The sequence below is a fragment of the Ceratosolen solmsi genome, unplaced genomic scaffold (genome assembly GCF_000503995.2).
Source record: "Ceratosolen solmsi marchali unplaced genomic scaffold, CerSol_1.0 scaffold27, whole genome shotgun sequence".
NCBI lineage: Eukaryota > Metazoa > Arthropoda > Insecta > Hymenoptera > Agaonidae > Ceratosolen > Ceratosolen solmsi.
Window position 1 is genome coordinate 1,548,766 of NW_011948426.1, and position 25,321 is coordinate 1,574,086.

Consider the following 25,321-nt stretch of genomic DNA (forward strand, 5'->3'; position numbering starts at 1 on the left):
ATTCCTAACGATTTTGGTCTAATCGACAATTTTACATAATAGACGTGCTGGTTAGGGTACATACAATTGTTTATTTTCATTTAAAGTTTAAGATTAATTTACATGATTATTTATAAAATACAAATTACAAAACATTCCCATTCGCTAACAATTTTAAAATTACAAAATCTTATTTTCATATTTATATAAATATTATTATTATTGGTAATTTCATTCATTTACAAAAAGAGTGGTGCGCAAATGCACATATTTTCGCCAAAGTAACAACGCGTTTCACCGAATAATCGATTGATTAAAGCTGGCGATCCTTTTTATTTTTATGCTCATCCTCCTCGCAAGAATTAGAAAGCGATGAAAGAACATTGCACGATCAATGAAATGTGTACGTGAAAAAAGAAGAAGAAGAAGAAGAAGAAGAAGAAAAAGTCACGATATAACAATAGATCTACGAATGTGATACGATAAAAAAAAAGAAAAAAAGAAAAAAAGAAAAAAAGAAAAAAAGAAAAAATGAAAAAATGAAAAAAAGAAAAAAAAACAGCGTCATTAAAACAAAAATAACATGTCAATTTTTTAATTTACGGCTTGTAATACATTATAGTAGGACGAAACTTTTCACATTGTTCTTTCATTGCCGTTACATCTTTATAAAAATTAATTTTATCATAATCAGCTGCGTGTTTTTTGATAAGCCGTTTTTCATTTATTTATCTTATCTGCTCAAAAGAAAGAAAATGAAGAAAAAAAATAATACATTCAATATGTGTCAGTCCCCTTGATGACTCGTGCATTCGACAATAATTGTAACCAATTATTTGAGTAAAGGCATTACGTACTTGACATCGAGAATTCTAATGTTAATGCAACTCTAATAAAATTAAATCTCAGGTAAATCTATTTGATCATTAAAATTACAAAGGAAATCGAACGGCCCGAAGCGGACGCGACGCGTAACAACGATAAAGTAAGAATATCGTGTGAGGTTTGGGTTCGTGCGTGCGTGCGTGCGTGCGTGCGTGCGTGCATAAGCGCGTTACGGAACAAAACGCAAACCTTAATATAAATAAATCAACATCGAGCCTATCGCAAGGTGCCTTTACCACCAAACAAATACATCGCAACGCCTCGACAAACGACGACACAACCCATTGAGCGCCGATGCGCTCAATAATTATTAAAAAGCGAATGGCTCACTTGGGCTTGAGCAATAATTCACTGACATTAAAGTCCCACGTCGAGAACGCATTAATAGCTGAAAAATTTATCGGAAACCCGATGTAATGATGGGGGAGAGAATGTTTAGCCGCGCGTTCCCCTTTCGTCATTACGTCACATTACGGTCTACGACTAAACGATTAACGTACAATTTGAAGTTAGTCGTTTAGCCGCCAGAGGTGGTCGGTTCCCCGAATTCTCTTCGTCTTTCCGAGCAGCGGCTCTCCGCAATTAATTATCGGTCTACGAGTTTATCTGAATTATCAGCCGTTGTCGTCGTCGAGGTGATTCCCGTTTTCGTCTGTCTGCGCAGTGCGCGATTATCCTTTAATGTGCCCGACAACTGATTTACAAATTTGCGCTTTGGCGATTAATGGCAATGCGATGTTTAGAATTTGACGACGACGACGACGACGACGACGACGACGACGACGACGACGACGAGTTTTGGACGTGGACCGATGGAGGAGCCGCGCGAGGATTATTCGACTGGGCCGAGGAAGAGATTTAAAATTGATACGGACATGGACGGCTGTGGCGTAGCTTTCGATCCGCACGTTAAAAATTCATTTTCCCATACGAGGTCGAAGACGTCGGCGCACGAATCGGGCGTCGTGGCTGTGCGAATGGATTTGAAGAAATTAATGAGGAATGTCGATGGGGTTTCCAACATTGAATTTGTCACTCGCTGTTCGTATAATCAGCCGATAGGAGGCTGAGCTTGGTAAAACAAGCGTACGATAAGAGGTTTTAAATTCAAGTACAAAGCAATCACTTTCACTCGTGTTAAAGCAAAGAAAGAAAAAAAATAATGTGGGTTAGTCGGACCAAGGACTTGGCTCGCTTCAAATTCGGAGGCGCTAAATTAATTGGCTTTAGCAATTAGCTTCTCCGTGTCTTAATGGATTGTTGTCTCGATCGGATAATGATCAATTATGCTGGTGCACATAATGATTGCCGACTTCCGTAAGCTTGGTAAAATGAATAATATTGTATTATCGTAGCCTTGGACATGCCAAACACCAATGTAGTATAATTATGGTCGAAGGAAGGAGGAGGAAGGAGAAGGAACGTACGTTTAAACACAATTTAGTTGATTTGGCTTTCTTCAAGATAATATATAAGTTGGGACGTAATGCCTTTACTTGCATTAAATTTTGGTTTGTTCGTCAAGGTGAACGTTGACGGGTATGGATCGTTAAAATAAAAGTATTCGTTGACAAAGTGCTTTGATTTCGCTGACTTGGGTCTGCTTAACCGCTAGAAGTAATTTGAACTTGGAAATATTAATTCAATGGCACTTAACATACAAAGAAGCGAATAATAAGACTCTTTATCTTTTATCATTAAAGAAAGAAAGAAAGAAAGAAAGAAAGAAAGAAAGAAAGAAAGAAAGAAAGAAAGAAAGAAAGAAAGAAAGAAAGAAAGAAAGAAAGAAAGAAAGAAAGAAAGAAAGAAAGAAAGAAAGAAAGAAAGAAAGAAAGAAAGAAAGAAAGAAAGAAAGAAAGAAAGAAAGAAAGAAAGAAAGAAAGAAAGAAAGAAAGAAAGAAAGAAAGAAAGAAAGAAAGAAAGAAAGAAAGAAAGAAAGAAAGAAAGAAAGAAAGAAAGAAAGAAAGAAAGAAAGAAAGAAAGAAAGAAAGAAAGAAAGAAAGAAAGAAAGAAAGAAAGAAAGAAAGAAAGAAAGAAAGAAAGAAAGAAAGAAAGAAAGAAAGAAAGAAAGAAAGAAAGAAAGAAAGAAAGAAAGAAAGAAAGAAAGAAAGAAAGAAAGAAAGAAAGAAAGAAAGAAAGAAAGAAAGAAAGAAAGAAAGAAAGAAAGAAAGAAAGAAAGAAAGAAAGAAAGAAAGAGAGAGAGAGAGAAAAAAAAGAAAAATTAGATTAAAAAATGTCATACATGTAAACGGACATAGAATCTTTTGGACATAGAATTATAAATTTTAATGTCTATGATTTGGAATCCATTTTTATGATTTTTTTTTTCTTTTTTTTTTTTCACCATCGATACAGCACATATAAATCAAAATTCAATAAATTCACGATTCACTTTCATTATACCTTTTTATATAAATCTTTGACCAAAAGTAAAAGCAATACCAGTGTAGGACTTAATATATATCAATTGTAAATTATTATAAAAATTATTTGAAGGATGTTTTTATTGGAAGTTTACTGTCAAGGATTAAAAAAAAAAAAAAAAAAAAAAAAAAAAAAAAAAAAGAGACTGGATTAAAAGAAAGGAATTAAAGAGGATACGACAATAAAATTGAATGCCGTAAAAGATTTAAAGGATGCCATCAATAGTTTAATGTAGCACTTTGCGAACCAAAGTGAATAATGCAATGTTAAATTGTTGTGAAAAATATAGATAGGTATTTTGAAATGATGCAATGTCTACAAAAAAGTTGAGGAAGAGATTTTGTTATTACTAAAACAATTAAAATATAAAGAAAATTCTACAATACTGTATTAAATGAAAGAATTAAGGAACCTTTAAGGTCAATACAATAATTAATTACTGTTGTTCTCAAGAAGCTTGCAGTGTGTCACGCTACTTGTAAATGCAAAAGTTTTTAGAATCAAATTTGTTAAAATATGCTGGAATGCTAAGAATATAATTTCTCTATGCATTAAAAAGTATAGTGCTATAAAAATAACGACATTGATGACTTTCTTTTTTGCTTAGCATGTAACATATTTCTGGGGGACTGAGAATCAAGTCTTGCCTCGAGTATCCATTATCTTCAATGGTCTTTTTTTTCCGTTGCTTGTTGAAAGCTCGGCGGACTTTCCTAGAAATACAATTAAAAATGCTGCTTAATAAACCCAATCTTAATTATCTCTGACATTGAAATTTAAGATTATTTCGACTTACATAGTATGCTGGTGGTGGAACATACGCACATTGTGGTCTGTTGGGATCGTAATAAGCACTTTGTGCAGCTTCTGCAGCCTTTGCATCTATCGGAAACCGTTAAAAATCTCATTACTTTTAATATTAAGAGTTGGTTTTAACATATCTAATTAAATATTAAATTTGTGTAAAACGAAAAGTAGCGAAAGAAAAAAAAAAAAAAAAAAAAAAAAACTTTTAATTAAGGTTTGAAATTGCAATACGAATGTGTGACTTTAACGAAAATTTATGAAATAAATGTAAATGAAAATGAAAATAAAGTAAAATTTATCTGACAATGGAAATTAACAAAAGATGTTTCTCTCTCTTTTTTTTTTTTTTTTTTTTTTAATAATAACTTTAAGCCAAAATAGGAATATAATTTAAAGATTTGCAATCTGATAAAAATATCATTGAGAGTATAATCCGAAGCCCCAGCGTCCGTTGCTCACGTATAAAATAAAAATATAAAAATGTAGGAATCTTAGATATTAGGAAAGAGAATTAATCGAGATAAAAGTATTACGAGCATAGATTGTGAAAGAAGTAGGAAATAGCGTGAAAGCGTCAGAATATAATTTTGAAATTTTGAAATTGTTTAGCAACACATGGGAAAAGAAATTCTTTATGGTCACCTCTCGATGAGACAAGATAGGTTTTATAATATGAAATAATGGCAAGATTGTAAATTTTCAAAATGAAATAATTCACAGGTGTGGTAATTGATAGAACTTTTAGATAATAAAGCGTTACTTAATACTTAATCTTGTCCACTCAAAATAAACGCACACAGTTTACGGATAGGCACGAAAGTGAAAGTAATTGGGCGTATAAATTGTAAACGAATTGGAAATAATAATATATCGCAAGGATACGAGTTGGCGATAAATCTTGATGGAAATTTCAGGCGTGAATAATACCGAGTGGATAATGTAGGAGGAGTTGAAATCGAGATAAATTTTGATAAATAGAGAAAAAGTTTTTCGTTTTTACACAATACGCATAATAAATACCACGCACAAGGGGCCACCTTCGGTGCACCAAAATTACTTTTCGACGGCATGATTGCACAAATGCTTGATCAGTTCGCTAATAATGCTCCTCTTCCTAATCGCATACTGTTTAAAACGAGCTCGGAGTTGCGTCGAAATAACGAAAAAGCCTGGATTGCCAATTGCCAGTTGGGAACGGGTAACTGAGTAGCAGTGAACAGTGGTAGTGGTACTGATAGTTAATAGTAACGTTAAGTGGTAAGGTGGTGGTGATATTAGTAGTGGTCGCAGTAGTGGTAGTTGTGGTAATAGTAGCAGTGGTAGTAGTAGTAGTAGTAGTGGTAGTAGTAGTAGTAATTGTCGTCGTAGGGGCAGCGGCTGCGACAGCAACAGCGATAGCGGTAGCAGGAGCAGCAACGGCGTCAACGGCACCAGCAGCAGCGACGGTAACAGCAACAACGGGAGGAGCAGGAGCAGCAACGGCAGCAACGGCAGCAACGGCAGCAACGGCAGCAACGGCAGAGAGCGGTTGGACGTAATGCCAATTTCAACGGGAACGCGCGCGCGCGCGCGCGACTTTCAATTAGAGGCGGACGGCGGCGAGAGCGAAATAAGTAGCGTCAAGCGCGACGAGGCGAAGGAAAGACAAACAAACAGAGACGCGAGAGAGCCGAAGGTGGCGTCCGTTCCCGAGCCGACTGTGACTTAAAGTAATGAGATAATAAGTCCGGAGAGCTGCGGAGCTGCGGAGGTGAAAGCTAGCCAACCTTCTTAGCACGAATGCGAATAAGACGGCGGCGGGTCAGTTAAAGTGTGTGGCGGCGACGCGCGGGCCCTCCCGCTTATGCAATATCTCGTTTATTACATAATATTCAAAACATTTCCAATGCGCGGCTCTCCGCATTTCCCGGCAAAATTGCTAAATTGCGATGTCGTAATGCACGCCGATCACAAAACATCCAATTAGTCGTCTTGCGATTTTTTTCTCTTTTCTCATGTATTTTCTAGCATTTCGTGAATGCAAATCAGCATATGTGGCTCGGCTCGCGAAAGTATTACCCATTACGCGCTTTATCGTTGTTTATCGTAATCGTTAACGTTATTATCATTACTATTGTGATTATTAGTTATTAATAAACATATTATTGTTGTTGGCGTTGTCGTCATCAATATCATTATTATTGTCATCGCCATCGTCATCGTGTCGTCGTAACGTAGTCGTAACTGTAATCGTCGTCGTCGTCGTCGTCGTCGTCGTCGTCGTCGTCACGTTTTTCCCTTTTGTTTGTTTGTTTGTTTGTTTGAAACTTTTGAGAGGTTCGTAAATGAAAAAAACAGCATAGTAGTATGTGACAATATTTAATAGTGACAAATAGCTTCAATTTTCGAGTATTATATAGAGCTTCGATCACAACAACAGGATTATAACAATTAATCATGAATACTATACTATATTATTACAGGACACGCTTACGGCGCATTGAATCTTTAAAGATTTTTTTTTTTCTTTTTGGTTCTAAGAGAATATAAAATACAATCTTCTTATAAATATCTTAAATATGAATATACAATGAAATATATAAAAGTATAATAATAGTAGTCACGTATTTTCGTGATAATTTATGTGAATAGCCGAGAACAAGTAACAAGTTTGGCAGATGAAGGCGTTAAACATTGAAATTTAGTCAAACTTTTTCATCCTTAAAAATGGCAATGATCTTATGATTTTTCAATAATGTTAAGACAAATAGCGCACAATAGTTACTTAGTTGCCCTAATTTAATTTATTTCATCACTTAACTTTGGTATTATATAACTAATTATAATATATCTATATGTTTCCTTTCGATTCGGTGTCACTAATGGAAGTGGCTTAAAAGTGTAAAATCCATTCGATCTTAAGCTATTTGTGTTTTAAAAGACTTTTAAGATTATATTAAAATTTTGTAATTTAGCAATGCTGAATTCTTAATTGACCTGTTGAACTATCGATAGTTTCATTTAGAGTTTATAACAGATGTCCATAAAAAATAGCTACAATAATCATTATCCATCATTTACAAATTGAGAATTCAAGTTAATTATAAAATTCTGAGATTCTCTCAAAGACAACGGCATGAGCTACTAATGACTTTGTCCTACATCACTTTAATGGTAAATGCTTAATTTTAAATAATAAAAGGGATGAGTAATCGAAAACAAGAGAGAAATGATATGCCTGAAGGACTTGAGGTTGTCCAAAGATAGTTTGACTCGTTACATAAATTGCTTCTAATAGGGAAGGGAGTAAGGATAAGCTCCTGGCTGACCATAGGGTCCAGCTTGTGGCTGACCGTACGGCCCCTGCTGCTGGGGTGTATAAGTGCCCTGCGGCAGAGGTGAATAAGGACCCTGCGGAGCACCGTAACCTTGAGCTTGTGTGTAGGAGGAGTACGGCAGGGGATTCTGCGGATAATTTTGTTGTGCGGGCTGTCCATAATTGGAGTACACACCTGCTTGGGACATCAGCTGACCATTGTAATTGGGATTAGCCCAGGCAGGCGCTCCATTCTGTTGTGCATGCTGATGCGAATGCTGCTGAGGCGAGGCACCCCATGCTCCAGGCTGTTGGGGTGCTCCACCGCTTGCGTATCCCTGATACGATGTGTTTATCCCTGGATACGGAGGTGGCATGTCTGTCATGAATACACTATTTGCTGTGGAAAAGTATACTATTAGCACTGGGCATTCTTTATTGGCTCCTTAAATTGCCAATAATATTTCATAACAGTTGCACTAGTCATCGTTCCGTTTACTATTTGTTTCGATACGTTAAATTGGCTACTTTTAGCTACTTCTGCATCATTATCGCTGTAAAGCCAGCCTGCACTGATATTCTTTGCATTACAGTGTTATTTGCGTTTCATTGGTGCTTTGTTAAGAAAACATTCGATACGTGCCAGTTGCCGCACATTTGAAATACAATTAAAAAAAAAAAGTTTCGTTTTTTGGTTAAGTCTTAATTCTCTAACGATCGTGCACTGAAAAATCTTACCTTTCAACAAGAAGCGAAAGCATAGAATAATACAAAGTCACTTTAGACTATGTCGCATAAAGTATAATTATTTTAATTAATATAATTGCAATCGTATGCCAATAATCCACTTAATTATATTGTATTCATTTTCTTTGTCGCTCTGCGATAAAAACTTTTAATTATGCCAATGCAATCGAGGTCAATTGGTCGACCCATGTTCTTTTTTATCTTTAATATCAGGATTGGATATCGAGATGCTAGATTATATGTTAAAAGCGTCGACAAATTGGCGCACTTTTAAGTTTAACCTCGATAAAGGTAAGCGTCTAACCGAATATTCAAACTTATTGAATATAATAACCTGGTGGTTGATCTGGGAATGCACCGGAAGGTGGCATCCAGCCGTAGTATCCAGGGGCAGGTTGATAAGCAGGTGGCGGGGCTGCGTACCAATTCGTCGAAGGTGGTTGATAAGCTGGTGGAGCATCAAAGTCCGGACCATTTCTTTGGACTAAACATAAAATCGAACGACCAATTACTCGCAAGAAAGTAGACTGGTACGTGTCTACTTAAAAAATACTAATCTTCTGTCTTGAAACGCGCGCGCGCGCATAAGTGCAATAGAAGACTAAAAGTAGTACCTAATTGCGCGGCTCTCAACATCGCCGATGCAAATTCAATGGCTCCTCCGCTTTGAAAGTGTAACTTGAACTTGCACTCTCCGATCCAATTACCATTTGGCTGTGCCCTACATTTGCCCTTAATATAGTTGGCACCAAACATAGGCTGCTCTACCTCTACTTCTCTAAGTGTAATAAATGGAAAACTAAAAGATTGCATCTTTTCCCTTTGGTCTTTTGCATTAAATATCATTCTATGTGTTGTCAGATACAACCGTCCCTTCTTAGTATTTAGGAACTCCGGCTGCTCCTGACCATGAAACTCCATTGTTACATTGTCGCTAAACAATAATATGCTGAAAAATCAAGAAATGCTTTCATCAATGAGGAGGTAGATCAGGCATATGGGGATAAAAAATATTTGGCCAAAGGAAGCTCGCGGTTGCGCACTTGGTAATGGAATCTAAGAAATCGACGGGATCTGTGTGTAACCGACGAAACAACAAGGATGACCATTTTCTGTTTACAATAACCGACGTGTTCCTCAGCGTCCAGCACATCCCCTTTATAACCTTGCATTTAAATTTTCAGCATCTCGAATAAATCGGATAATAAGCCGTTAACAACGGGCAAACGCTCGATTAAGTGGAAACATTGGCAATAATCAACGTGCCCATAGAGGCGGCAAGTGTCAACAAAAACAAGCGTCGGATCGATGAAAAGCGCGACAGCGCGTCAAGGTCGAGAGTCGAACGAAGTTTTCTCGCACATCTTGCGCAATTGCGTCGCATGACGCAACTCCCGAGACGAGTAGCCAAGGTCCATTGTCGCGCAAAATGTCCATCCTCTCGTGTACCCTCGCGATGCATCTCCAATAAACGATTGTCCAAAGAGATAGAGTCGCCGTGACAATACCGAAGTCGACGGGGGAGAGAGAGAGAGAGAGAGAGAGAGAGGAGAGGGGGGAGAGGGGAGAGGGGGGGGGAGGGAAAAAGACGAGAGGCAAGTGAGTGTAGTCCTCGTAGGGGACTTTCGTAATATTATCCTTACCATTCGCCGGCGTGTATAAGAACGCCGCCATTGGCGTGGGCCGTGTTCAGAGACATCCTCGCTTCGCAATATTAAGGATCGGTGGGTAAGCGGGAGAGTCGGGCGAGCCTCTGGAGAGCGGTTGAACGTCGTCGTCGCAGCGTACCACTGTACACACAACGCAACGACGAAACACAACGGCCCCTGGGAGCCGTTGGCTGATCAGCTGATTCATAAATGATAAGGGGCGACAAGTGCGCAGGCGCGCCCCCGCCGTGGAGTTCAGCCCGCGGTTTCGCGAACTTCTCGACGTTTTCCGTGTATGCGCGCCGGATAGTCACGATCTGCGCGGCATCTTGAAAAACTAGAAACTACGAGTTTAATGGCAAGGACTCGACTCGTAGGGTTATGTCGCGAGTTCACGTCCCTTAGCGAGCGAGCTCTCGGTGATGACGGATGCGGTGGATGCGAGGGTGTCGAAGGCCCGCTTGGCCGGGGCGAACGAGGGACTCAAGGGGGTCAGTGGCGCAATTGAATTTCCTTATTCATTGAGCTTTTCATTTGTAATTAGGTTTTGGGGAGCAGCGAGCGAGGAGGAGGGTAACGCTGATCAAGGGCTTACAATATTATTGCTTTGGTTTGATAAATCGCGTGCGCGACGCTCAAGCCGCTCGAAGAGTTCCTCAAGGTTTGCCAACTAATTATTGAATTTCGGGAAAGTCTTACAAGGTTTCCATCTCGCAGCGTAGCGCATGATGTAATCGTGCTTTTAATACTGCACACTTTGGTTTTTAGAGCCAAGCACAATAATAGCACAATGGGCGTTACAATATGTTTTCTTTGTAAGTAAATCTATTTCCTTCCATGCACATTCTAGATAAGTTTTTATTCTACCTGCAGCTTTCCAGCGACTATTGTGCAAATAATCTCGCATTATTATAATTTATGTACTAACCGACTCCAATGTCATTAAACTTATACTCGTTACATTACGTTAATTTTCGCATTTAATATGATAATCGTACGATGGATGTGATTGTATAAAGTGCTTTCCTAGGATCGTTAAAACCACTCGAGTGTATTGTTATCTAAGCTATCGAGTATTTAAGATAATGGAGTCGTAAATCGTCTATACTTGCTCTCTCAAATCGTGATTTCAGTAATGAAAATACAACGATCCACTTGGAACGAACGCCACTCGTCGTCGCTGCTTTCAATATCGTAGTTTTTAATTAAAAAGTCCTCGCTATTGAATATTAATATTTTTCAGATTGTATTTACATTACGGAAAAAGATATATGTACATGTGTGTAATTTACGAGTACACTTTATAATGCTAATATTGGTGTTATCGTTTATAAAAATCATATATTCAATTTTCGTTATTTCCTCGTGGCGTTTATAAGCTCTACGTACTTTATAACGTAAAAGTAAAATATCAAATATATAACGAATGTTTTGTCATCCATAGGTATAAAATCTTTTTTTCAAATTTTAATAATATATTGCTTAAATTTGTTATTTTAGTATTGATTTTGAAGGAGTTTGAAGAAGACAATAGAATAATTGATATTGTCATTTGTAAAGCATTTAAATTTTTAATCTGTTTTTTTTTTTTTTTTTTTTCGGGTGGAGAAACCAATTATTTTAATCAGCACCCAAGTATCAATCATTCATCATCATAATTATTATTTATTTATTTTTAATTGGAGTAGAACTGTTTCGAATATTACGTGATAATCGCCTGCATGTAATTAAAATAGACGATTTTTTTTTTTTTATTGTAACGTTTAAATGTTTGATATTTTTGCGGACTACGGTGCTTCAAGACTCATTCCTCATATGTGAGAAAATTTTTCTTTCTTCTCGTATTTTTTAATATACTTAAAATAATTTAGACTTAAAGTACATCACAAATGCTGTACTGTAAATTAAAAACGAAAGAGGATTATTTTTAATGACAATATAGTGTTATTTAAATTCAAAAACGTACTTAAATTAAAATCAAACGCTTAAAACGTCGCGATTGTCCGAAACTTTGGCTTCTCAACATTTGCGAGAAAATTTGTTAAAAATGAAACATTGCTCCAAATAGTTGAGCATTTGTATAATATTTCGATGTGGGTGCGATGACAGATTCGAAACGCTTCTCAAGTCATTCTCGAAAATATCAATATCAACATCATTCTACACCTAATTTATCCATTACAATGACTCGCTACTATGTTGTATCATTCGGTGAAAATTTAAAACAGACAAATTATCTCGATAACTACGTAAATATTTTCAATTAACATTAACAAATAGTTTAGTCAACAATCTGATGCTACTAATTACTTGTACGAATCAATAAAATCAATAAAAACCAATTAAAACAAAAACAAAAAAAAAACAAAAAAAAAACAAAAAAAAACACACACACATTGTGCATCCTTACCATTTATAACAGAGACAGTCTTGAAGGATTTATTTTAAAAACATCACTGCAATATGCAATATTAATATTTAATTTGCCATGTATGAATATAATCGTTTACCAAACTACATTATACCCAATTGAATATCATCTAATTTACCAATGATTTACATCAATATACATATATATGTTTTTTATCGTTATGATTGCTAAACTTTATGTTATGCTAAATGTATCTAATAGTAAAAAATTAAAAATAATTTACGAATAATTTAATCGTTATTGTTACTTTAATGTGGAAGACATTAAATGTTATATTAATCATTGGAGCGAGTCACGTAAGAATTCATGTTAAATAAAACAGCAGCTAATATAGAGTACATGATTCTATGCAAAAGTCAATTAATTATGCGATGTAATTTATGTTTGGTATTTCATTACGAGAATAGAGAGCGTGATAATAAGCGTGATAAGAGCGGAAAGTACAGTAGTGGCGAAATTTCATATCATAAGGTAATAATTTAAGGCACAATGATTTAATAGTCAATTGAGTTTCTATTTCTGACATTTACTTGACTTTTCACATTTTTATCATTTTCTTTCTCAGCACAACAATTTTATTACGGCCTTACGTAGAGCTGTGAACACGGCGATTCCTGATCATTAAGTTGCTCCAACTCAATTCTTAATCTAAATATGACAATATCGTTTATAACGTACTCGTACTATATTGAAAATAACGTCGGAAAGTAGGAGATTTTTTTATTTTGAATAAAATTATTACATTCTCTGAAATTTATTTATAATTTTATCGTTTCCTAAAAATCCAATATCAAGTAAACAAATCCATGCATGACCTGTGCCACGAATACGTGAATGTGTATATATATATATATATATATATATATATATTGGCACATATACATATATATATAATTAACTTTAAAACGAATTTCATATCCTACGAGAAATCTCTTGGACAACCAACGAACTTTTTCGTTTTCAAACTTTTGAGTCGGTAATGTCAATAATCGTATTATCGTCATTCACGAATTCTTTCAAGAAATGCATTTAATTATATGCAAATAAAGGCATAAGGGAAAGAATAAAGCGAAAAAAATATAATGCAATAATATCATATTACACACCGCGAAGAATATTTTAAATAAAATAACAATTTGTCTACCTGGATTTTATGAGAACCATCCTATTTTTAAATTTTTCGCATTTTTCGCAGATTGTAAATATAAAGCAGCGCACTCTCCTTACGTTTGACAGACACTTTCATTTGAAAGTTATTCCAGTTTTACATTTGAAGCTCTTTTGTCACGAGTCTTTTTAATCCCGATATCTAGCATTTTCGTATAATCTTTATGTGTTAAAAGTATTAGTCTCGTTGTATTTGCAATGTAAATACGCAATCTCGCGTTTTTTCTTTCCTTTGGTAAAATTGAACAGACGTCGTTTCCATTGCGAGGATGATATCGCTCAGGATGAAAATTGGAAAATTTTATTTTATAAAATTCAAATTAAAAATATTATTAGACCCGATATAATCATTGTATTATTTTCTATATGACATTTGCCAATAGCATATATACATTGTGCTGTTATCGTAATGATTGTTATCTATCGATTAAATCGATTAATTTAAAATTATTTACATAGTGCATCATTTCTTCAGAGAGGATGTTGTAAACATTATCATTATTTTTTACGTTTTAAATAATTATAAGAAGCCAAAGATATTTTCTCCTTATCGAAAAAAGAAAAGAAGAGGGACAAGTCTTCGCGTAATTTGTCTCTAAATCTACGATATTTGCATTTTATTTGTTAAACACGCTTTTACGAACTTTCGTTTAATCCTTTAATATTTCGTTTGCTTTCCTTTCTCGATTCAATCATAATACTCGCTCTTCCATCTACATTTAGCAAATGATCCATCATTATAGGATTAGAAGTTTTTGACCTCGTTGTGCGCAAAGTCCCGAAGCTGCTAATCGATTAAATGCCGAAATACCTACATAAAGATCGAGTATTATATCCTTAATCAGTATTATATCCTTGTGGCTATCCTTCCCATTCGTTTATCACTTTCGAGGATAATCAAGCTCAATAGCGGACAATGACTTCTTCGTGTGACGTAGCACTCGACGCGCTCCATCGACTGGCAACAATCATCCATCCCCCTTGTATTCCATTCCCCCGATCCCGTGTCTCCTCGTCATTACGAGCCACCCCGATTGGAAAATCAGTCAATCGAATCCGAGGCGAAGGAAGAGACTCCGTGGACGCAGAGTAATAAGCACGAGGCGACGCGGATCGATCCGCCGTGCCCCTGCGAACGCACCCCCGAGCTGCGAGCCCACCGGTGCAGAAGGGTTATAACAGCTCGGCAGTCGGGGTTCGGGATTATTCTTGGACAAAATGCGATCGCGATCCGGACGGTGCGCTCCCGTCGCGGCCCCGGGGGATTGGACGCGTCGGCGCGGGCCAGCGTAGACGCGCAAAAGAGGAGCGCGAGCGACGTCGGGCCTGCGCGCGCAGAAATCAATGCGCCCTCTCACTATCCCCCAACCCCCGTTGTGGACGGCGCGATATTGTCCCGGGAACCAGAGGCGGAGCATCGCCACGGACGTGGAGACGGGGCCATGCCAGGGCGACGCTGAACGCGGAGGCGCGAACTCTGCCGCGAGTCTGGAAGGATCGAGCCGACGGGGAGGAGCTCCGTCGCGGAGCCGATCATGGACGAGAACCTGAGCCGGGGGTACGTGCAGCTCGGTAAGGCGAGGAGACTGAACGAGATGAAGCTCGGGGAGAACGGGTTCGCGAGGATGTCGCCCCCCGTCGACAAGTGGAATCTCATATACTTGTCGCTGATGCTGGCTGGAGCCGGCTTCCTCCTGCCCTACAACAGGTTTGTCAACGACGGGGATTCAACCTGAGCTTTGGCGCTTCTCGGCCTTGGAAATATTGGCTTTGATCTCGCGCGAATGATCGATGCTCGTTGATCGAGTCTTGTTGATCGGCTGGTGCGTCAGTCGTGCAGCGACGCTTCGTCGGTCGCGCTTTTTTTCTTCGTTCTTTTGTTGCTTTTGCGCTGCGAAACCGAGTCGCGAAGGGGGCTGTCTTCGTCGCTATCGTTATTAAAGGGGCAAGGGGACGACGACGGGGGCGATGGAAGGAAAATAGGAGTGTGCGCTTAGCGTTCGAAGTATTATTATATTGTGAGGATTGGCACACGTGCCAGTGGAGACATGACGCGAGCGTGAAATCGGGACATCTCAGATTTCTTGGGAAAGTGTTTTTGGCGTGCCGTGTAAGGTTGCCCAGATCGCTTTTTGAAACCTTAGGACGTGGGTGTCGAGTGATAGCTTCGAGGGGACGCGCATTAACGACTTTCGTCATCTGATTCAACCTTACCGACCGAGCGCCAATTAGCCCCCATTTACGCTACCGTTGCACAAGCAATTGGGGAGAAAGTTAAACTCGCCCGTAATGAAAATTCTATTCTATTTTTCCGTCGAAATGATGACGCGCGGCAGTGCCAGGACTTTTGAATGTACAATAACGATATTGTCCCAGATTATTTATCCAAATTTTAGCTTCGATACGATAATTGCCCTCTGTTTTCTTACTTATCCCCATTCTAAATACGGAGCTTTGCGTTATCGCGCGAGTTCGCATAAAATATCCAATTCTGAGATCCTCGATCCTTTTAAGATATGGCTAAATGGGATTGGAAAAACTTTAAATCGATATTGAATTAGCCGTCGAAGAAACGAATTTTATCTTCAGTCTTATCAGTCAATGTTTCAAAAAGTTTGTTTGCACCATTTTTAACCCAAAATAATCGGCCTAACGCAAGTAATTAATTAGAAGACGCGAAGTTAGATATTTCGGCAATGTTATTGTTATGTCATTGTTTAGTTGACAATTTGCTTTTGCAGCTTCGTTATTGCGGTAGATTATTTTCAAGCAAGATATCCTGGGACAACCGTCATATTTGACATGTCTGTTGTTTACATCACAATGGCTTTCTTTGCAGTCTTAGTCAACAATATATTGGTTGAAACTTTATCTCTTGGTGCAAGAATCACATTTGGTGAGTTTCTTTACGCTATGAAATGTAAAAGCACGTATTTGTAAAAAGAGAAAAAACGGAGAAAAGGGAAGATAATATTCACTCTATTATGAAAATAATTTCAATAAACATTTATTAAAAATACTAGATTATATTTTTATGAATATCAATGAAATCTCTACACAGACTTTCCAATACGCATTATATCATCTGTTTTGTTTTTTGTTTTTTATTTTTTTTTCTCTTAATTTCAAGCTCCCCATTACATTATCACATTAAATTATTCAATATATTTATAGCCCCGGCCACAGTGTAGTTTGTCTACACTGCATAATTTGCTGATTAACTTGAAAAATAATGTCAAATAATCATTGCTTATTTTTCGCAGATTGAGCTTAATAATCATTTATTTTCTTCCTTATTTTAAATGCAAATAGCACATTTCGCTGTAATGCCTAATTTGTATAATATAATATTATCAATGGCGATAACACTTGTGAGTAAAAATAAGACTAAATTAATCATATAGAATTTAACAATTAACATATTAGAATTGCTCATTGCAGTATTAACAGAGCCTCTGCGGTTCTCAGGCATGATTTTATCAATGTGTTTAATGGATGTGAATCAATATTACTAACGTTGTGTTTTTTCTCTAATAAAATAATAAAATCATCATAAATAATTGATTAATAAAACATTACGTATACATGTATAATTATTGTTATTCAAAAAAAAAAAAAAAAAAAAAAAAAAAAAAAAACGAGAAAATGTTTCTAAATGATTGATAAATTATGGACATTCGGTTAATTATTTTAATGCTTTTTAGGATATTTGGTGTCCTTCTTAACGCTCAACTTCGTTGTTATATGCGAAGTATGGTGGGAAGTTTTTGGAGTCGCAACTTCCTACACCATCAACTTAGTGGCTGTAGCCATAGTTTCTTTAGGATGCACAGGTAATTAATTAAGCAATGAAATAATTATAATTGTATTACGTTAATCTACTTTCTTAAAAGTTATTACTTTTACAAGAAGAGCTTACATTCTAAATACATTCTAAAAACATCAGCGAATAATCCACTGTTTTACTTACAAACACTTGAATAACAGCAACGATAGTTTACATTAAATAATGGAGCTTTCTTTTTATTTATTTCATTATTTCTTATAGAAGTTCATTTTCACTTTCGTGCATTATTAAACGAGAAAATAAAATTGCGAGCTAAAATAATATATCCCTTAAAATTTCAGTTCAACAATCCAGTTTTTACGGATACACGTCGATGTTACCAAGCCGTTACACTCAGGCTGTCATGGCTGGCGAAAGTAATTAAAATGACGAATACTCTGCTTAAAGAGGCTAAGAGAGGCAAGCGTCAACTTAATCATAATCCATTAACGTCACTCATATTGCAGGCGCCGCTGGCTTTTGGGTCTCGATAAATCGAGTAATAACCAAGTCTCTGGTGAACGACGAACGCGGCAACACGTCCATGTTCTTCGCCCTGTCGATTCTCACGATCGTCCTTTGCTTCGTCATGCAGCAAATCATTTACAAGACCGAGTTCGTCCAGTACTACATCACTATGTGCCAAGAAAAGAATAAAATCACCTTGGAGCCTCAAGAGGACGCTGGCCTGGTGAGGGAACCATTGCCTTCCATTCTAATTTTCCATTCGGGTGAAATGCGCTTCGCTTCTATACTTATGCCGGCAATCGATTATATCGCTTCAATGTTAACGGCTAGTCGATATTAAATCACGGGTATTGAGGTAATATTTTACTCTTGGCAGATGGATCCACTCGATCAGGAGAATGAATCGTCGAGAGGTCAGTATGGAGTGCTGAAATTACAAACGAGTCCCATGGGAACCGATTCTGCCGGTGGAAGTATCGACATGACAAACAGTATGTATTTATAGGTGCATTTTGTTAATTCGAGGGAAGGAGCTGCAAGCGAATGCGCTCGAAAGCAATGAGTCATGATCGCGTAATTTTGCCCACTAAAGTGGCAAATGTCGAGCAAGGAGTTTATTTATAGAGATCGAATTAAAAGATCAATGGCTTTCATCGATCGCGCGTAAATTATCACTTTCTCAACTTAAACATTATTCGATGGCACTTTAAAGTAAATTTTTTTTAAAAAACGATGCCAAAGAGTCCACACGCTATATCGGTTAAACTTTATTTAACTTTATTTCGCAGTAAAATAACGTGAACGCAATGTCAAAAGCTAACACGTATTACTAGACGATAGTGCCTCGCTAAAATCCGAATCCGAGACGACAAAATCAACTACTCAGTCGATTCAGCCACTTTCTTCCACTAATAATCTTGATAATCTAGCACCGGTAACATTAAAATCTAATACATCGAAGGTGCGCGTATCGAGCGAGACTTAGCATTTTTCCTCTATTGCGCAATGCAACGCTAAATTAACTTTTCACTTTATAATCAACGACGAAATCCCCTTGTCTTCCCTTCCCCAACAGCAACGGGTCAATTCTTCGAGTTCTCCTTCAGCAATCCGGTCTACGACCCGAACGCACCCTCGGGCAACTCGGCAGGCAGCGCTGGCCCGACTTACAAGGTCGAGGATATCGTCGTGATGAGAGGCAGATACGGGAACACCCAGGCCAGGAGGAGTAAAAGGTGGTCGGGAATAAGACGTGAGTTCGCTGCAATAGAATAATTTGGCCCCGTTGAATCGATGGAATCGATGCGTGCATGCGCAAGGACTAAAAAGTGTCTGATCGTGGCCGTGCCGTGGGCATTGCTTGCTCCTTTTACGCGACTCGTCAGTCGATCACTCGTCAGTCGCGCTTAAGCATAAAGTAAGGAGGTGAGTCTCGTTGCGACGAGCGCCAAGCCGTCGAAAACTTTAGCCACTCAGTAATCTAGGAGCAAGCAGCGGCCAATCGATAATCAAGCTAATCCCGCCAAGCACTCGTCAAATCCTCTATTCACCACTTGCAATTTTAATCCTGAATCTAGGTGGACTGACGGCTAGACTCGACGTCGCCAAAGTCATCTACCCGTACATGGCAAGCATCGGAATAGCCTATTTCGTCACCCTGTGTCTCTACCCCGGCATCATTTCCGAGATCGTCTCATGCAAATTTGGATCGTGGATGCCGGTAATACTGATGAGCTCCTTTAACGGCGCCGATGTGATCGGAAAGGTAATTCAACCCCGAAAAAGCTTATATAAACTTATATACTGCCAAGGCTATTCTCGACTAGTCGATAGCAAAAGGCAAAAAAATGCGTTTCTCCAATGCTACTACAACGATCAACCAAACTTAAACGAATTTGTTCGTTTAATGGCAGATATTGGCGACCCTGCCGTGCCAGTGGACGCGTACGCAACTACTCAATTTCGCCTGCGCCAGAACACTACTAATCCCGTTGTTCCTGATGTGCGCGATCCCGAGGCGCCTCCCCGTCCTCTCCAACGAGCTGTACGCCATTCTGCTCTCGGTGTTCCTCGGCGTCACCAACGGCATCGTTGGCAGTGTACCAATGGTCCAAGCCCCGACCAAAGTTCCCGAGGAGCATCGCGAGCTCGCAGGTAAGCCTCGCGTAGGCTCAACTTCATTAGCATTAGGCCTCTCGCTCGCATACATATTCGCTCTCTCTGTCTCTTCCCCCCCCTCTCTCTCTCTCTCTCTCTCTATCGTGATTTTAAATACGCTAAGGTAACGACGCACGACCTACTGGCCTGGCGAATTTCTACTAAATTCAGCTTCGCTGCACGAATTAAGAATTCACGGATGAGCCACTTTAACCAATAGTTGCAGAAATTTTAATCCAACACTCGGCCCATAGTTCTCAATCATTTTATTCAACTTTGGCCAATTTCTGCGTGTCTCCTTATCCCGCCATCGCGTCCCCTACATAAAACAAAACAAAACAAAACAAAAACGTACAAACTCGTGAGACATGCCGCGACAAACGCGTTTACGAATTATCCAATTGATGGTGGAATGCTCAGCTAGAGGGAGACTTACTGACGCAACTCTCGTTACAAATTACATTCGTAGGTAACATAATGACGCTGTCGTATACGACGGGTCTCACCCTGGGCTCGATCCTCGCCTACATGCTCGACGCCTGCCTGGGTCCTGCCCTCACCACCAAGCAGCTCTGCCCGCAGCCGGTGCCCGCCCTGGGCCCCGGGCTCATCATTAACGTGACCATGGATCTCATGAGTACCGCGGCGAACACCTGGCCTGCGAAGACGTCGACGACGATGGCCACGACTGTCGCTGCGACGGTCCTCGCGACCGTCGAGCGCGCCACCAAGAAAGCGGGAGGCGCCATCAAACGGGCCACCAAGATGCCCAGGATTAGGACGACGACTATGGCGACGACGACGACGACGACGACGACAACAACGACCAACATCGTCGCTACATTACTCTCCACGATCTTGCTTAGCGCCACGACGCCCGAGGGCTTCGCAGGTACCGACCTGGCAACCAATACCACCGCGTCCGTATTCTCTCAGCTGATGACTAACGCCACGACGATCGCTGGTAACACCGTTTATCAACACTAAAGCCCGCGTCCTCCCTCTTTCCCCGTCACTTCGGCCGGATTATCTGTCCTTAATCATTGCGAGAGAATTTGTTAATAAGCCACGATCTACGTCTCGGCACCTCAGCCACAAGAATAATCTAGCCGTTCAACAACTGACCGCGTCAACGAACTTTCTCAGCACACTTGTGCACGCTAGTCGTTCATTTTCCTTTTAGCGTATGTAGGACAATGTGTTGGGAGACGAATTTTCGAATACGTAGTCACGGCAGTTTATCAGAATAATGGGAACACTAAACACTTAGAACTCAAAAACGATCGATATGAATTGCAAATTTATACAATAGGCCCCCTAATTATTTTTCACATTCGCGCACTCGAATTAAAACTACACACGACTAGAAAATATCAATTTTTTCATTCGAGCCATTAGTTAAGTCAGATTAAACGGGGGATGACTTTCGCTCAATTTGGCAGATGCCTGTAAGTAATCAAGTAAAATTCATTTAAACTGGACGTCGTATTGAAAAATTAACTACTATTATATGGATGTGAGATTGATTTGCATTGACGGAGCCGTAGTACTATAAATTCTGTTTATTATCGACGTGTCGACATTAATAACAATTACCAATTCAATTTAATTCAATTTAATACTTAATTCAGATAGTACTTAAGACTTTTACTTAAAAACAGAAAGAGACATTAATATCGTTGCATAATACTATTTTACGACGTAAGAAAAATTCATTGTGCTAATGAATGAACCTTGACGAATACGCGTTGTATTTTTCGTGTAAAAACGCTCGGACGTGAAATGCATATACATGATTCATGTATTACGAAAGAAAAATGAAAAAATTGTCTTTTATCTTAAAATGCTATATAATATACTGTAATTCATGACCTTCCATGTTCTCGTGTGCAATATTTATCGAAAAATTACAAATAATATATATTAGAAAATACAAACTAATATATTATGACGAAGAGCAAGGCTTGATGAATTTCATAGGAAAAACGAACAGAAAATATTATTTTAACTCATTTGGTATATATATATATATATATATATATATATATACGTATGTACACACACATAAAAACAAACAAACAAACAAACAATCAAACAAATAAACAAAATATTGCATTGAATATGACATTAAAGTATTTCAACTAAATGTTTAAGAATAATTGAAACGTTGATTTATCCTTTGCGACGTAATGATACAGTTACATCGTAATACAACGTAAAATTTGGGATTTAAAGTTTTTTTTTTATACGTATTCCTGATAGTTTATAATATATATATATTTTATACCCTTTTTCCGATATCGTGTAAGTACATTATAGATAATTGTTTAAAAATTGTTTTCAAGAGCATAAGATAGTTTCCGCTTATTCTTTCAATATAGAATTTTTCTTACATATATTGATAGTTATAAAATGATAATGTTAGATGTTTATTGGTAATATATATATGTTTTATTTGATTGTATTCATTCGCGCTTTTAATAATTATACAAATAATGTAAGGATTAAAAGAATGTTAGACTTATTTCATTAAATGTATAATACCTTGTAAATAAAAGAAAATGCTATTGACATTTCAAATAGTTGGTGATGTAGTTTTGCTGTATATTTTTCAAGTTAAAGCTCAGCCTCACAAGAACAACCATTATTTTTAAAGACGATAATAGTTAGAAGTATTTTGTAAACATTTTGAAATATTCCAAAGTAATTACTTAAACATTTCTGTAGCAATATGCAATATTGTACATTGAACGTAGTTGAACGAAATTATTCCTGCACATAATTAAATATTTAATTGCCCTTTTGGGAAATAGGGATCGATTATTTATTTCATAAATGACACTTTTATGCAACCTTAAAAATCTTCTTTTTTTTTTGTTTTTTGTTTTTTGTTTTTTTTTGTTGAAAAAGATAACTATATGCACAATATAGTCATGTTTTGATAAATAACGCAGTAGACAATTATTTCCATGTTTTAAGTTAACCAACAATTATCGATAACATGTATATGTTTTGAAAACCACCCATAAGAATAATATCGAATAAGTCGTCGTTTATTCTCTCGTTCGTTTAAATTAACATATAATTTGACAATATGTAAGCTGAGTGAAAGTATAATAGCATATTATAGCGATTGATAAAAGAAATAAAAACAAAACAAAACAAAAACAAAAAAATAGCGTTGAAAAAGATATAATGTTAAATTAAACTTTGCAACGTGTATGTAAAAGCCGTTATTAAACGTAATATTTTGTATGCGCTATGCTTTCATAATATTAGTTATGAGAATGTTTGTTTTTGTTAAAGCGTACACAGTTTAAGTGCTATAGTCAGTAATTATAAAAAAGTTTTGCGTAATATTATAAAAAAAAAAAAAAAAAAAAAAAAAAAAAAAAAAAAAAAAAAAAAAAAAAAACTTTACAATTTTCGTGTAAAAGAGATCAAATCTCGCATTGATAATTTTACACGATAATCTGTATATATTTGTGAACGATTGCAGAGTATCTTGCAGATAGATTAAAAATTGGCCATTACCGTATATGGGGATTAGACATATTCGTTTAATATTTAATATATTATGTCGAAAAATGTACATAATTTTATGTATGTATCTGCGTGTACGTTCATGGATTAACATATGTATGTGTATATAGAAAGGGACAGATTCATTTGCTGAGACTAATTCAATTAGCGTGATTTAAAATAATGTTTGTTATAATATAAAATCTAAATTGTTAGACGTAATAAAAGAAAAATGTTATCTTTATCGTCTCTTTTACAATATTAAAACAAGTAAAAATAATTGCCTTTAAAGCATTAAGAGCTTCTGTAATTAAGAAAAGAAAAGAAAAATAGTAGAATTTATAATAAAAAATATCATAAACGACAATAAAAAATTAAATTAGTAATTTGGAACGATAGTGGTTGGTTGAATTTAGTATTTCTGTATTCCAGATTAGAATTCATATTATTTTCCTATTGGAAAGACAAATTATTATTTTCTTAAATCAATGCATATCACTTTGAAAATATTTATATGAGAAAATTTTAAAGAAATTGTATAATAATATGATCTTTGCAATTGAGCAGCAATTGAATCTACCATCTTATACGTATATGGAACTGTCATTTTGCGAAAAAAAAAACAACTTATTTGGTGTCAACTATATTGAGCTTCAACATTGTCGTTACATTTTCTTTGTTTTTGTTTTTTGTTGTTTAAAACTTGGCAAAAACATATCTACGAAACACTCGTGACCATAATCAAATACATTTAAAGAGTGACGATTATATATAATCGATAGGTTAATTTTTTTTTTTTTTTTTTAGAAAAGATTTATCATATATAAATATAAATAAATATATATATATATATATTTGATGATATATTATACAATAAGTCAAGGTAAATGCACGAAAAAAAATGGAGAGGAGACTGAGGAAGATATCGAAATGATTATTTACTTAAGATAAATGTAAATAATAAATAATAAAATTACTTGATTAAATATTTCATAATTATTTAATGTTAATAATACCATTTTATTTAAGTTATAATTAAAGACGCCACTGGACTAGTAAAAAGTACTAATGTTTATTCAAGATAACAGTATATATATATATATATATATATATATATATATATATATATATATATTATAGATTAGAGATTAGATTTCATTAATTTTTATAAGATTTTATGATTGAACAAGAGTACGATTAATTTGATTGGAAACATATAATTTAACAGTTCTCGATGAGAATACAGAGAAAGAAATATTTCGGATTCGCCCTTAAGAGTCAATTGACGTTACTAAACAGTAGTAGATAAACATTAATGGCAAGACTTAGCATATGATAAAACAGTAATGAATAATGATAAAGTAGAAATGAAGATTAAACAAATCTTATAAAGGTGTGAAAACATATTTTTTCAAGATAAGATAAAACCGTGCGATTTACTTCAAAGTCGAATAATCCATGTGTAAACATTTTAACATTTTAATAATCCATTTACCTCTTCTTAGACGATCAAACGACCGCTTGGTCGTTGACCGCTGGCATAGCTTGGGTACTTTTAGAAAAACAGTACTTTACTCGCTGGCATCGCTACAACATTGTACAATAAGGTGGGAGTAATGGGCGAAATGTACCGGAAGGAAGAGAGATAAATGAGTAAAACCACGCGTCGTCTTCTTACAATATATTGTATTTTTAATTTTTAATTCAAACGAACATCCTACTATCCGAGTAATTATAATATCATTGCAATTTGAATGAAGGCTAAGTCGGCGTCGAGAATTCTTGACATCTCCTTTGCTCTGATCACGCCTCGAAATAACAATTAAACTATTGTTCTCCGAAGGAAAAATGTGAAACTGAAACGTCTTAACATAGGCGTTGCGACGGTGCGGGATTCACAAGAATCATCGCAAGCCGTAAATATTGATATGTACAAATAATAAACGTATGTATATTTAATATAT

General features: G+C 36.6%; 2 protein-coding genes across 3 annotated transcripts; one reads left to right on the top strand and one right to left on the bottom strand.

Annotated features, from left to right (window-relative positions):
* Window positions 1-3,607: 3,607 nt before the first annotated feature.
* On the bottom strand, window positions 3,608-10,009 carry Wbp2 (WW domain binding protein 2). 2 transcript variants are annotated; one of them, XM_011500702.1, is made up of 6 exons: window positions 9,781-10,007; window positions 8,752-9,086; window positions 8,472-8,621; window positions 7,587-7,790; window positions 4,085-4,170; window positions 3,608-4,001 (listed from the first exon to the last, which is right to left on the bottom strand). In XM_011500702.1, the coding sequence occupies exons 1-6, from the start codon at window positions 9,834-9,836 to the stop codon at window positions 3,954-3,956; spliced, it is 879 nt and encodes a 292-aa protein (XP_011499004.1). In that variant the 5' UTR covers window positions 9,837-10,007; the 3' UTR covers window positions 3,608-3,953. The 2 variants fall into 2 exon arrangements, with proteins under 2 accessions (XP_011499004.1, XP_011499003.1); XM_011500701.1 differs by lacking the exons at window positions 3,608-4,001; window positions 4,085-4,170 and having other exon boundaries at window positions 6,881-7,790; window positions 9,781-10,009.
* A 4,655-nt stretch (window positions 10,010-14,664) lies between these two features.
* Window positions 14,665-21,188, top strand: Ent3 (equilibrative nucleoside transporter 3). The gene is made up of 10 exons (XM_011500703.1): window positions 14,665-15,092; window positions 16,126-16,280; window positions 17,089-17,217; window positions 17,513-17,587; window positions 17,678-17,901; window positions 18,055-18,169; window positions 18,754-18,930; window positions 19,256-19,443; window positions 19,592-19,832; window positions 20,305-21,188. The coding sequence occupies exons 1-10, from the start codon at window positions 14,920-14,922 to the stop codon at window positions 20,820-20,822; spliced, it is 1,995 nt and encodes a 664-aa protein (XP_011499005.1). The 5' UTR covers window positions 14,665-14,919; the 3' UTR covers window positions 20,823-21,188.
* Window positions 21,189-25,321: the final 4,133 nt, after the last annotated feature.